Here is a 14,406-nt window from a genome sequence, read left to right on the forward strand (position 1 = left end):
TGGAATTAGTATATTCTTCCACAGCTTACCTTATCTTTGGAATAAGCTTGCAAACTAATGGAGAAAAGTTTTGTTGTTTTTTGCATATTTCACTATCTGTGGATTATGAAAGGATCTCAAAATATGAGTTTTCTGTTATTTTTTCCTATAGGTTTAATGAGGATGAAAATATCATATCTCAGACTAAATTATAAATGAAATAAGTGCAATTCTTTGACCAGTTCATGAAAATTCAGATTCTCCAACTGTAAAATGTTAATTTTTGCTAGGGATCAGCTTCTCTCAGATATGAGCCAGGAAGAAAGCAAGAGGCAGTTTTGAGTCTAGAAGAGCTGTGGTAGAGCTCAACTATTTTATTTCCAGTGAGGGGGCTGGAAAGGGTGTAAGAAGTAAGGCAGCAGACCAGAAGCCAAGATGTGTTTGGGTGATCTCAGCACTGGGTGGACTCACTGCGATTTCTAAGGGAGCACTTCTTGTCCTGTGAAAATTGCCCCCAGCGACCAGCTGAATTATCAGGAGAGAATCAGGCCATCTGGGTGGAGTATGACATTTTACATGATTTGTTTTATTAATTCAGCAAATCTTTTTCATATGTTTACCGGGGTCAAGTACTTTAAATTCATTATTGTTCATTACAAACTCATGATAGGTAATTATTCTTAAATCCATCCTCCTGATGACAAAGTAGCACAGAGTAGGTGAATAAATCATCCAAAGTCACACAGTTACTAAATGTTAGAACTGAATGGTACATGCCGAGGTGCCTGAGTCAACTGGGTCTTTTTTCATGAATCCACTCAGATTTGCACATAAGATGCTAAAACGTCCCCTACTCTAGGTTCTTTAAGAACTGATATCCTTCTAAAGGGCTGCTTGCGAAGTAGGGAATTGCTTGCATGTCAAAAAAGCCTGGTTGGTTTTTTAAAGCAAAAAATAAATTTTTCCTTTCTGAGTTTAATATTTGAACTGGCCACCTTCAGGAGTGTGGAAAACCCATGTGGGAAATGGAGGTGCTTTTGTAAAAGCTTGAATACACTGGTTATTGCTTATACTATTCCTGGATTAGTTTCAAAGCTCAAAGGATGAATCCCAACCAGTTTCACCTCGTTCCATTCCAATACATGGCTGTGCCCTGGTGGAACTGTAAGCTTTACCACTTTGTCTCATCCTTGTAAGCTGGTAGCATTCTAGAAGCCCCATCAGATTTGCCAGTAACTCAGGTGGAGCCTTCGGTGAGCAGCCGCCACCTCCTCCTCAACCCAGGTGAGGAGTTCAAAAGCTTTTCAGAGTTTTGCTCAGTGGCATCTGGCTCCAGGGGGTCTGTCTCCCACAGTGCCGATGGCTCCCTTGATAATTCACCAAGAAAATGGCCTTTCCTCTTCCCTCTTCCTGTGGCCAAGGCTCCACCCCCCAGTTTATAAGTCTGGTCTTCCTTTCCTTTATATCTCTCACCCCCAATCATGCTTTCCCTCGAGTTGTACTTGGCCCTTTCTTAAAATCAAAGAAATGCTCCTCCATGCTGGTTACCCGACAGGCACAAATACTCAGGCTTCCGCAGGCATGCTCAGACCAGCAAGCATAGAACTTACTCGTGGGGCAGTGATGTGCCCAGATGGTCAGACTCAGGTGCCCTAAATCAGGGACAGACTTACAACAACAGGCAGCATGTGGTTAGAATACCATGTGTCTAACCCGGTGTACCAAATTATCCAAATAACCTGGGACAAATTGGCACAATAATTACACTGGATAAAACTAGATAATGATATACCAATGTTAATCATAACTTAACATCTTATTGAGTCCTCAACACTGTGACCCACCCTTTGAGCAATTCTCTGAGGTATGTACCATCATTATCTCCATTTTATAGGTGGGGATATAGAGACGGAGAATGACCAAGTTACATTTTCATGGTCACCTGGCCATGGAAAATAATGTAGGGAGGTGAGCAAAATCAGAATAAGTTCAGAATCTGTAAGCTTAAAGTTTATAATACAGGGTTTCCAAAAGACATTAAGTCCAAAAGACCCAGATGACTCAGGCACCTCAGCATGTCTGAAAAAATCAGACAGTTTTAAATGCTGTTTTAGCAGATTTTCAGGATTAATTGTGTTCTATAATTATGGTGGGACTTAATATTTATGAGCGTTTTTGAAATTTACCTACAATCCCATGACCCAGCACACACATTTTAAAATCCTCAATAGTGCAGAAAGATAAAAATGAAAGTGGAACTTTCCCTTTGAACCTCTGATCTTCTTGTTCTCCCTGAAAACAACGTCTTTCAACAATATCTCATCAGTCTTCCCAGGAAAACTTTGTAAATTTTAAAAATTTGAGTCATGCCATTATACTTTATTATATGCCTTTTTTTTTTCAACTTACTGCCTTTTGGAAACCCTGTATTATAAACTTTAAGCTTACAGATTCCGAACTTATTCAGATTTTGCTCACCTCCCTACGTTATTTTCCATGGCCAGGTGATCATGAAAATGTGGCTTCGTCATTCTCCGTCTGTATATCCCCACCTATAAAATGGAGATAATGATGGTACATACCTCAGAGAATTGCTGAAAGGGTGGGTCACAGTGTTGGGGGCTCAATAAGATGTTCAGTTATGATTAACATTGGTGCATCATTATCTAGTTCTTTCTGATGGCTACATATTCTCCAATTATGTGAATGTACTTAAAAAAAAATGTACCCTGAACTCATTGATAAATATTGAAATTGTTTTTTGTCTTTATTTCATTTTACTTTTTATGCTTTTGTGCTATCACAAAGACTATTGCACTATGCATTGTTATCTGTTTATCAGTATTGGATAAGTATTAACCAGAAGTATTTGGCAAGAGTTCTGAATGGTTAAATTCTTGAGATTGAATTGTTTATTGTCAACCTAGATTGAGGTGGAGGATAGAAATGGCAGGTAAAATGGATAGACATGGCAGATGGATGTGGTTGATAGATAAGGGGAAGAGATAACAGTGGATAGATATGGCAAATGGCCCAAATGTGGTACCGGTCTATACTTTCTCAGGGTGTAAAACTGCCTGTTTGTTTACAGATAGAAACGATTGCTGTTATTAAGCTTTACATTTTATGTCATTCTAAATAACAAAATGTAATCTCACAACTTGGTCCTTTTAAATATTTTGATTTCATTTTTGCTATGTTCATTGTTTGTCATGTGGTACAGACATTTTAGGTCTCTTTAATCAAGACAGCTCTTTTCTGTTTCTTATACTATTCTTAGAAAGGCGTTCTTGATTCTATCAGTAAGCTCTCTCTTGCTTTTTTCTGAATTAGTTTTGATAAGTTACACTTTACTCGATAGGTATTCATTTTATTCAAGTTTTTAAAGTTATTTTGACAGTCTCACACATTAATCTGTTGAGATTCCTCTAACTTCATATCCTTATCTGAAATCTTCCCAATATTAATATCTAAGTTTGTGCATGTCTGCTTTCTCCTCCAGTATTTTTGTTTTAGATTAATTGACTTTGGAATGTTTGTGAGCCCTCTCTAAATCAAAAGTTACAGAACATCTCCATGCAATCTTTCTCAGAAGATACAGCCATAGTTTTATGCATAAAGGACTTGCCCATTCTGAAATCTCAACCAAGGTTTTTCAACCCTTTCAACATATGGCCCCGTGGAAGGGAAGGGCATGTTTGTAAAAGAATCATGAAATATGTAATGCTTGGAGAATTGGTCCTGTCTCCAATTTGAAAGTGTAATTGTGGGTTTATTTTTTTCATCTTCTTTATTTTTTCTAGTCAGGCATGATAAGAACCCAAGACGCAGATTACTTCCTGAAGCCACTTCCTTCACACCTAGCAGGGAAACTCAAGGGGTCTGGCCCAGCTGGCCCTCCCTCGCACATACTGTACAGGAGATCCGCGGAGCCCCGGTCTCCGAGAGGGCACGAGGTCACGGTGATGGAGAGGAGGCGGGAGCAGGAATGGCAGCCCGGCTCTCACCAGGGGAACCAGCACCTGCATGGTGCCTTCACCCTCAGGCAAAAGCAGCACTTCTGTGGAAGACGCAAGAAATGTATGTAAGGGCAAATCTCTTTGTCTATTTCATGATTCTGACATTTAGGTAGGCCAGTGCAATATTTCTAATTTTCCTCAGCATATATCTGCTGATGAGGTGAAACTTATTATTGTTAAAGTAACGCCAATTCCAAAGAAGGCTCGCTATCTGTTTACTATAAGATCTCTCTCCATGTTTGGATAATCCTAGATGAATTGTTTTAAGGAACTCTGTTCCTGGAGAGATTAAATGACCCATTGCTCAGAAGTGGGGAATTTTCTATAGAGGTCACAGAAGAACCCTGACAACCCACCTCAGCAATTCTGTATTTTTTAGATGAAGATTTATTAAAGCCTGCATAATAATTTATGCATGTATATACTTTACCACATCAATAGGACAGGTTATGCTTGATATAATATACCTTCAATTTATCATCAAGGCTTAAGCTATATCTTTTTTTTTATGGACATTCAGGGGATGATTCATTATGTTTTGTGCAGGTACCTCTCACCAATTCAGGAATCAGAGTTCAGTGTATTTTTGCAATTTCCTTTAGATCTCTTTTCAAGCATCCCTTTATTAGACTGTCCCCAGTGAGCCCCCAGAGAACCCAGTTGTCCCCTGCCCCATCATTCTCTGCTCTGTTATTTCATTGACTGCTGGGCCCCATGCCCCCTCCAGAAGTGGGCATGTTGCAGGAGAGACCACTGAATAAAGGAAATGAGGAATAATCAATGACACCTATGGCTAAAGTATAAGCTCTCTTTAAATTACAGTACCTTGGTGTCATTTGAACCTTGGTAGTAGTATGAATAAAACTCAAATGCTACACTCAGATGAACTTGAAAAGCCCAACTTCATCTTCTATGGGTTGTCAAAAGACATGTTCAGGTCTCAACTCCCAGTTCTGTAAATGTGACCTCATTTAGAAATAGGGTCTTGGAAGATATGATTAGTTCAAATGAGGCCGAACTGGAATGGGCTGGGTCCTACTCCAGTAGGACTGGTGTCTTGATAAGGGGAGACTTGGACACAGACAGACACCGTGGCCATGTGATGACTAGGTAGAGATAGAAGCTCAAGATCTGCAGGCAGACCTTGTCCACCAGAAGCTAGGACAAGGCAAGGAAGGATGCTCCTCTACAGATTTCAGACGTCTACCCTCCAGATCTGTGAGACAATCAATTTCTGTTGTTTTAGATCATCCAGTGTGTAGCGGTTTGTTATGGCAGCCTCAGGAAACTGAGACACAATTTAAAATTGTTCAATGCACTTGGTCTTATGGCAGCAGCAGGAGCAACCAAATTGAGAATGAGTAGAGGTGTTCAGGAGTGTGAGAGAGTTAAGGAAGACAGACGTTGAGTGAGGATTAAAACAGGGCATGCGTCTCAACAGCATCCTCCTGAGGCTTCAGCAGCAGGGAGAAGCAGAGGCAAAGCTGGCAGAAGGGGAGAGGAAGGGGCCGGGCAGGGCCATCAGTGGGAATGGGCAGTGCAGGAATCAGCATTGTGCCCGAGACGGCACGAGGCCTCAAGCCCCTGGATCTGGTGGGAAGGGTCTCATGGAGTCTTAACCTCTTTGGCAAAACCAGAGTCAGGAACAACTACTGCATGAGCCCGAGAAAATGGGGCAATAATGGCAATTCCAAAATGAGTGTGGATCCTTACCTGAAGGTGGTCTGAGACACTCAGACTGGTGACACAGGCAAGGCAAGTGGGGCACACATGAGAGACCCCAGAGAAATGATTCTCGGCTTGCAGTGAATGTGTGTGACTGTGCACATATGTGTGTGCAAGTGTGTGTGTGTAAGGGTATGTTGTGTTGAAAGACATTTCAGAATCTCAAGAACGTGTTGGTGGGAGACAATTTATTGAAAAAGACTTTGAAGCCATATAATAAATTATACATTTGGGAAATGCAGAAAGGCGCCACATTTTCACAACCAAACTAGAAAAGGACAGCTCAGCAAAGTCCTTCTCACCAGCTGAGGAGACATAGCAGTCAATATTATGCTATTTGCCGACCATTCCTGACCCCTCCAGGCTGGTGGGCGGCTGTCTGTCTGGGTGGCCTGTGGGGTTGGTAGGGCTGAGTGGCTGGGAATGGCCGTGAACCGTGAGTGGAGCATTGAATTCTTGGGACCTCTTATTATCTGTGAATGGACGTTTCCACTTTATCCAAGAGGGTTTTGGAGTATTCCAGAAGAAATCCTGGTCTCGTTTTGGCTCAGTGGAGTTCTTAAAAAGAGTCTGAAGCTCTTAAAAAGAGTCTTCCCCATTAGAATCTCTGGTTCAGAAAACCAGAGAGTTTGTATGTATTTATCGGTAGTAGCCTTCCTTGCAAAGGGGCAAAGGCAGATTGATTACTTAAAAACAATGTTGAGGATTGATCCTGAACTTGGGGCTCAGTAATCTGCAGGCTGCTTCAGAGAGACAGGGGTCATGCAAGGGTATGTTTTTAGCTGGATGTTTTGGGGGAAATGCAGCAAGCCGTATCCAGGGGTGAAACGTTTGCCCTGAGGGGCTTGTCAGAAGCCCTCGACAGTGAGATCACTACCCAATGGTCACTGCTTTTGCCTCCTGCACCCAGTTCCAGGGACACCCCACTTTAATTCTGCATATGTTTCCCCGCCAGCAGGCATTGAGGCCAAGGGGCCTGGAACCATGCTGCTGAGATCTGAAACCCATTCCCATCATTTTCTAGAGAGAAACTGAACAAATTCCTTTCCCTCTCTGTGCCCTGAGGTCCCCGTGAAGGGCCAGTGGGCTGTCAGAGAGACTGAATGGGTCACACGTGTGGTCTTAGAGTGTTGTGCTCTTAGAGGAGGACTTTGGAGTGCAGGGACCCGTGCTCTTGTTGTTTTCAGCCAGGGCAAAATTATATAATGGCAAATGAAGTAGTATGGTGTCTAGACAATGCAAACTTCATTTATATATAATCATTCTCCTTCAGCACACGTTATGCACCCCGAAGTATCAAAGGCTGTATGATTTGTATCATGAACATTAATTTTTAGGCCAGATCTCACGTATAATGTACACCATTTGATACTGCACAATGACTTTTGCTTTTAATTTGCTCTCTGTGTGTCTTCCACAGACATGCCCAAGCCTCCCAGTGAAGACATTTTCATCTCCCCTGATGAGTATAAATCTCCCTTACGGCATACGCGCTCCCTTCTGAAATCCCACAGAAATAAAGAACTGAATGTGGAGACATTGGTGGTTGTTGACAAGAAGATGATGCAAAACCATGGCCATGAAAATATCACCACTTACGTCCTGACAGTTCTCAACATGGTAGGCTGGTCCTTGTGAGGCTCTGTGTAATTCTACCTCCTTGCATATGTGTGTCTGTGTGCAAGGGTACACCTGTACATATCTATGCGCATGTGTGTGTATATGTGCACTCACATTTTAGTATTTTACATCCCAATTTTTGATGGCTTGCTTAACTATTATATAAAAGATATATTTTATTTGTGTCTGCTCCTTCAATTTTACTATGCCCCAATCAAAAGTTTAAATTCTAGAACCTTGAGAATAATATAAAGAGGAAACATAATTTGACCATCTGTGTGTATAAGCCTGTTTGGTGTTTACTGGTGTCTTCATTTACCAGCAATCTGTGAGGAGAATGCTGAGATGTGTTAGTTGATGTTAGTGAATCTGTTTCCCAGCATTATACATGTGGTTTTAGATGGCTGTGTGGAAAGCCTCATCTTTTCTAGAAATAGTAATACAAAAAATATTGAATATAAATTACTTTATCTACAGATACAGAAACACTGTACAATCGTTTAGGAAATCATGTCAGATGAAATGTGCCACTATCTCAATTTGATGGCTGTAGTAATTATTGAAGAAGGATGAGAGTATATTAAGCCCCATTTCATGTAGGTGAAATTTTATATTACAGTAGGCAAAACATTGGATCAACAAAGTATGTTCTGTTGAATAGTTTTAATAATGATATTTTTAAAATATGGCTCATGTACCTCTTCCCTAGTAAATGGAGCACTCCTACATGTGCTTCATCTTTCCTTGATGTGTGGTCAGCATTGCCGGCTGCATCATGTCAGTTGACTGAACTGCGTAGCTAATGCTCCCCCCAAAAGCTAAAAGGGAGGAAGATTGAGGACAACAAGGCAGGCAGTTCTGATGTGGGGATGCATTTGCCTCTGCTTTTCCCATGTTTCCACCACCTCGAAGGCAAATTGGCTCCTTGCTGCATCCTCAATGCCACATCATTGTGACTGTTTGTGTCTCTCAATCCGTGTCTTCCTCCCACATTGTTTCCCTCCCTTTCTTGCATCTATTTGGTCTTTCCTTGAGCAGTTCTCTTACCCCTTTGGAATTCTTCCATGAATTCTTTGTGTGAAAAGTCCTCTCTTCAAGGACACTTGCGAATTTGGGGGCCTTGTAATCCTTTCGTTGGTGTTTCATTATAACAGCATCCCCTCCCCAAATTTTGTTCATTTAGTTCCAGATACCAATGATGAGGATCCAGCTATTCATACTTAGACATTTCTGTACCTGTCTATGCACTAGTGTAAGAAATGCACATTTGTAAGACTGCTGAGGGGGAACCAGCCTTTGGCTGCAGGACCCCAGGCTGACTCACAGGCTGCGGACAGGCCACTATTTAGGGACTGACATGGGTTTCCTGCCTTCTCAGGTGTCTGCTCTGTTCAAAGATGGAACCATAGGAGGAAACATCAACATTGCCATTGTAGGGCTGATTCTTCTAGAAGAAGAGCAGGTATTGTACCTTTGAAACCAGCAGCTTCTTTCCAAGAAAAAATAAATGCAGTGCTTAATTTCCTTACTGTAATTCTTCCATGAATTCTTTGCTTCTCTTTCTCTTGGGGCCAAAAAGTTTTGGTATTTTATGTCTAATGTGATAAGTTTCTTCTCAGTCCTTGAGTGGTTTTTTGGCTCTTTGTGTTTTATGTGTGTATGTTTGTGTGTGTGTGTGTGTGTGTGTGTGTGTGTGTGTGCGCAGGAGATAGTAAGGAATAATTTTTTTTTTTTTGCCATGTGAGAAAATGGAAATGGAAGAGCTGCCTGTGTTGTCTTAAATGTTTGGATGGGAAGCACACTAGAAATATGAAGTAGGAAATTGTCTTAAGCTACTTTGAGCTTTTAGGGTACTGTCTTAGTGTCCTAGGGCTACTCTAACAAATCACCACAAACTTGGTGGCTTGAAACCGCAGAAATGTATCCTCTCTAGTTCTGGTGTCCAAAAGCTTGAAATTCAAGTGTTGGCAGGGCCACACTCTCTCTGAAAGCTGTAGGGGAAATTCCTCCTTTGCCTCTTGCTGGCTTCTGTATCTCCTGGCAATCCTTGACATTCCATGTCTGTGGCTGCATCACTCCAGGCTCTGCCTCTGTCTTCACATGGGGTTCTCCCTGTGTGCTTCTGTCTTGGTGTCCACATCTCCCTTACTTGCTCTTATAAAGATACCAGTGATTAGTTTTGGGGCCCACCCTAATTTAGAATGGCTCTTCTGAACTTGATTCCATCTGCAAAGACCCTATTTCCAAATAAGACCACATACGTAAGATCTGGGGTTAGGATATATGTCTTTTTGAGGTCACAATTCAACCCACAATAGATAACAGTGGGAGTTGACCACCTTTGCCTTTGCTAGAAGATTAAAAATGTTTCAGACCCTGAAAGTTAACTTGTAGTGATTCACCCTGCATTGTTTCACTATATCACTTCCAAATTCCTAAGTTTGGTCACACTCACCCTCGCTATCATCAGTCTTGGATTTTTATTTTCGTAGAAATTTGGGACCTTTGAACACATTTCTCTCCATGTGTACAAAATCTCAGGTTATGCCAAATGTTGGTAGCAGCAAGTGAAAGCATCTCCCTTTGCTTCTATTTCAGAAGCCTTCTGTGAACTCAGAGAGCAACACAGTGCTTCAGTTCAGAATGGGGAAGTATTTGAGGATTTCCTGAGAAAAGCAGTGGGGGGTGTCTTTGTCATAAAAGTTCCCCATTTCTATTTTCCTCCAGCCCAGAGAGTGAGCACAGGCTCTGCGACAGGCACCCTGCATTCAAGTGCACCCTTGCTGGTATCTCGGCAGAGTTCCCTCTTAGCCATAGTTCTTTTGTTTATAAAATATGGAGTTTGATGGATGAGCTCTAACATCACTTCAGACTTGAAAGGGTTGCTGCCTTCTTCTGTGCAGGGCTATACCTGAGCAGTCAGAGGATATAGTTTCATTGTCATTGTGTGTGTGTGTGTGTGTGTGTGTGTATGTGTGTGTGTGTGTTATGTGTGGGATGGGGGTGGGGTGGGGTGCTGAATAGCAGGGCTTCTCAGGCAACACGTTAATTATTCCTTGAATTAAAACGTTTTCACCTTGGAATGCATCCAAACTGCCCAGACTAAGCAAGGTTATCGTTTGATCATACACCTGTGTTGACTTAATGAATGTGGCTTTCCTGGAAATCACCAGCTGAAGAATGCAAGGCATGTTCCACTGTTAATGCAGAGCATCAAGCTTAGGCATATTTGATTCTCTGAGAAAATAAACTTGTAAGGAAAAAGCAATATTTTTGTCTGAGAGACAGATGTCAGCACATCCCTCTAGTCCTGAAAGCTTTAAATGATTGGTGACCTGAAATCAAGGTGTTTGACCTGGTTTTCTCTGACTATACATAGGAAAGGAGAGCAAGCCTACAAATAAGGCTTAAATAAGACAAGCTGCTTGCATGCATGTTCCTGCCATCCACAGATTTTCCACCATCCAAGAGTTGTGGTCTTCCTCACTGATATTTCTCTCAGCGATATTAGAACTGGGTACATCTGAATAAAATCATGTGCCTTCTATACAGTTTCCTTCCCATTCCAGCCTATTTTTAATGCAATTTTACTGACATGTATTCTCACACCATACAATCCATCCGAAGTGTGCAATCAATGGCTCACAGTATCATCATTCCAGTCTACTTTTAATACATAATATTTTGCTAGTCAATAATATTTTGGCCTGTCTTTTCTCATAAACATGTTGCCTTTATAGGAAAATTACTTAGTTTAAATCTGTCATAAAAAGTATTTAAAAAGTTATAAATTGGTAACTCTTATTCATCAAACTTGGTTATAAAAAGAGCATGTCTGTGTGGGCTTATGTATAGGCATAAATGATTCCATCATCTTATGTATTTTGAAAAGTATTTTTCAAAGATTATGAATGTAAAAAAAATCACGCACAGATGTGATCTTTCTTGGGTCATGAAAAATACATTCCAATATTTGCTCTGTTTCAGGGATGCAAAATTATCCAGCTGTGTTTCAGCCAGATATATCCCACCTGTTCTGGTATAGAGGTGTAGACATGACCTTAAACAGTCAATTTTCTAATACACTCCCCTTTGGAGTTTAATATATATACTGATACATGAGCTTATTTCCCCTTCAGAGCCTTCTATGTATTTGGAATCCAGGTTAGTGGTAGTTTGGTGTGATGAAGATATGAATGCCAATCGCATTACAACGTGTTGCCTTTACATTATCATGGCGGTTTTGGGCTCTCTCACTTAGCCAGGACTCGTGATAAATCACCATGCAGACCACACCTTAAGTAGCTTCTGCCAGTGGCAGTCTGGACTGATGGGCAAGGATGGAACTCGCCATGACCATGCGATCTTACTCACCGGTCTTGATATATGCTCCTGGAAGAACGAACCCTGTGATACTTTGGGTAAGACTTTCCGGTAGAGCTTGGAGGAGCTTGTGTGCATGTCAAGTCCTCACCAGAGTTGGGGATTGACTCATTTTGCTCTCATTCTGTACTTATAAGCAGCAAGTGCTGCTGAACCCAGTTGTAAAGAATGGGCTCATTTCCACATGTAAACACTTGCCAAACTTAAAAATGTGCACTTATTCATCAGAGGGCTCATTTAACAAGGAAAGCCCCTCATAAATTCAAGAATTCCTGTCTCTTCCAAATTGAGATAATTTCTTCCATTTATGAGAATGGGGTCTTTATATTCAGAGATATGTTATCATGTGGTAGAAATAGTACATTGATGAATATTTGTAGCTGTGACACTATTCTATTCTCCATTTTCCATTTTCCCTGTAGATACCTCAATCTCAGCAACACTTTAATGTTTATGGGGCTAGGTATATCTTGGAGGCATACTTTGATATTTTTACAGAAAATCAGTGTGCTCCTGAACAGGGGCTCTAGTGCACATTCTAACCCTCCATTGATCCCAGAGTCTTAAGGGGGAGAGGGTTTTTGTTGTATAAACTTTCAGATGGGAGCCAGTTGAACAGAAGGTAGTCCTTTTCTCTGCAGGACTTTTATTTGGCTTTTGAGAGCACAGGTGATTACAGAAACTCCCCCTGTGTCTGCAGTAAATCTCCCATCCTGTTTAGTTCCAGTTATAGCCTGTCATATGAAGATTACATAGAACCATGAATTGTTTCCCAGGCAAGAGAGGCAGAGAGAGAAGGAGAGTCCTGTGGGCTCTTGGGAATAGACCCCCTTTTCCCAAATTACTAAGGGTCCTCTCTGTCATTGTTCAAGATTACTGGGTCATATTTCTCCAAATAAAGATGAGAACCCAAATTCTCTAAAGGAGAGAGAGAGAATAAGTACACGATATTTTCTTCATTTCCTTCCAGCAGTACTGCTCTGTGTTCTCTTACTCTCGATGCCCTTTAGGATTTGCGCCCATAAGTGGAATGTGTAGTAAATACCGCAGCTGCACCATCAATGAAGACACAGGTCTTGGGCTGGCCTTCACCATCGCCCACGAGTCTGGACATAAGTAAGTGCATCTCCATCCTTCTCCACATTGCATGACTGCATGGAGATGATGCAATAAGCCGAGTCTATAAGAGTAATTCACAGTAATTTAAAAAATGTAATTAGCAGCTGTAAATCTGTTCCCAGTTTGGTACTGCAGGTTCTTTTGGTTTTGTTCCCATACCTGTCCATGCACACTTTAAAGCAGCAGCAATGTATGCATTTATACTTCCCTCACACTGTTCTTTTCTTACCCAGTCCTGCTCACACACGGGTAGAAGATGGAGGAGTGTTTTCTCTGTCTCTGTTTCTCTGATCTGTGCTTCACTCTTAGTCCTGGGTGCTGATCTGATTCCCTGGTTAGCTCCTACAGTAGGCTCCAGATGCCTGAGGACTGGGCAGGAACACACCCTCCCATATGTAAAATGTTGCCACTCTTGAGCTGTGTCGTTATATAAGTTTCTGTAATGTTTAGAGAATCTGTTGTTTTCTTACTATGCTGGGCAGAGTTGGGAGAACATGGGCACTGTGAGAAATACGTCCTGGAGGGAGCCAGGTGGCTCCCCATCTCCCCACGCCTGTCCCCGGCTCCAGTGTGGCTGGTTTTGAAATGGGCAAGGGGCCCTGGGACTTAGCACAGCCCGGTGCTGCACAGGTGGCTCTCAGCAACGGTGACATGCCCTTGCCATCTTCGCACGAAAGAGCTCATGAAAACATTTTCCTGTAGAGTGAAGACTTTGCATCAGTTGTTCAGAGAAGCCGTTATTCTAAGATGAGGTATCTTAGTCTGATTATTCTGTAAACTGTCTTACTTTGAGGTACCTTCTATTAAAAAACAATCAGCAGAAGGGTCCTGCTTGCTGTGGAAGCAGCTGCTTACTTTGTAACTGCTCTGATGAAATGTGGGTTTGCCAGCTGTGCTGCAACTGCACTTGAAATTGCTCCTAGAAAATGTACAACTAGGAAGTATAATTTTTCTATTATTTTTAACTTCCACTCCTGTTTACACTGGCAAAAGAAACCAGAGAAAGTGTTGGAAATTTGTGCTTTTTAGCAGAGTTGGGCTTCTCCACCCCTATGAGGAAATGAACTGAAGCCACAGACTCATGTCCTCGAGGCCTGTTCAAAGTGTGTGTTTATGTGCATATGCCTGTGTGTTCACGAGTGCGTGCTTGTGCCTGCGTGTGGCCCTGTTTGTGTGTATGTGCCTGTGTGTAAATGAGTGTGCATGGGTTTAATGGACTCCATCAGAGGCCTTGAAGGCTTTGTCTTTGTGTGAACCAGTGACCTGAAAATAAAAGCTTTATATCCCATTACTGATCCCTCATCATTACAGGTAATGATTGACTGACTTTGCCAGTGCCTAGAAAATTGCACCTACGCTTTATGAGGCTTTCAGTTAAATCATAATTGTATTTTTAATAGCCAGTTTAGAGCTAAAACTTCAAAAACCCTCATTATTTTAACTGCACTGGACTCTTACTGTCCTCTGAACCATACCTGAATTTAATTAAAGAATCAAGGTAAGAAATATTTAAATCACTGAAGCTGAGAAAGTCAATGTTAGATAAGCAGTTGAGATATGG

The 14,406-nt window shown here is 41.6% G+C and overlaps 1 protein-coding gene across 1 annotated transcript in view; it reads left to right on the forward strand.

Annotated features, from left to right (window-relative positions):
* The window catches only part of ADAMTS16 (ADAM metallopeptidase with thrombospondin type 1 motif 16), a 170,214-nt gene that overhangs the window by 29,403 nt on the left and 126,405 nt on the right, over positions 1–14,406 (forward strand). The window contains exons 2-6 of the mRNA XM_077115112.1: positions 3,783–4,059; positions 7,144–7,343; positions 8,722–8,805; positions 11,605–11,764; positions 12,737–12,842. Of these exons, the coding sequence (XP_076971227.1) occupies positions 3,783–4,059; positions 7,144–7,343; positions 8,722–8,805; positions 11,605–11,764; positions 12,737–12,842 (827 nt within the window). The remainder of the gene's footprint in view (positions 1–3,782; positions 4,060–7,143; positions 7,344–8,721; positions 8,806–11,604; positions 11,765–12,736; positions 12,843–14,406) is intronic.

The sequence above is a fragment of the Tamandua tetradactyla genome, chromosome 9 (assembly GCF_023851605.1).
Source record: "Tamandua tetradactyla isolate mTamTet1 chromosome 9, mTamTet1.pri, whole genome shotgun sequence".
NCBI classification, from domain to species: Eukaryota; Metazoa; Chordata; class Mammalia; order Pilosa; family Myrmecophagidae; genus Tamandua; species Tamandua tetradactyla.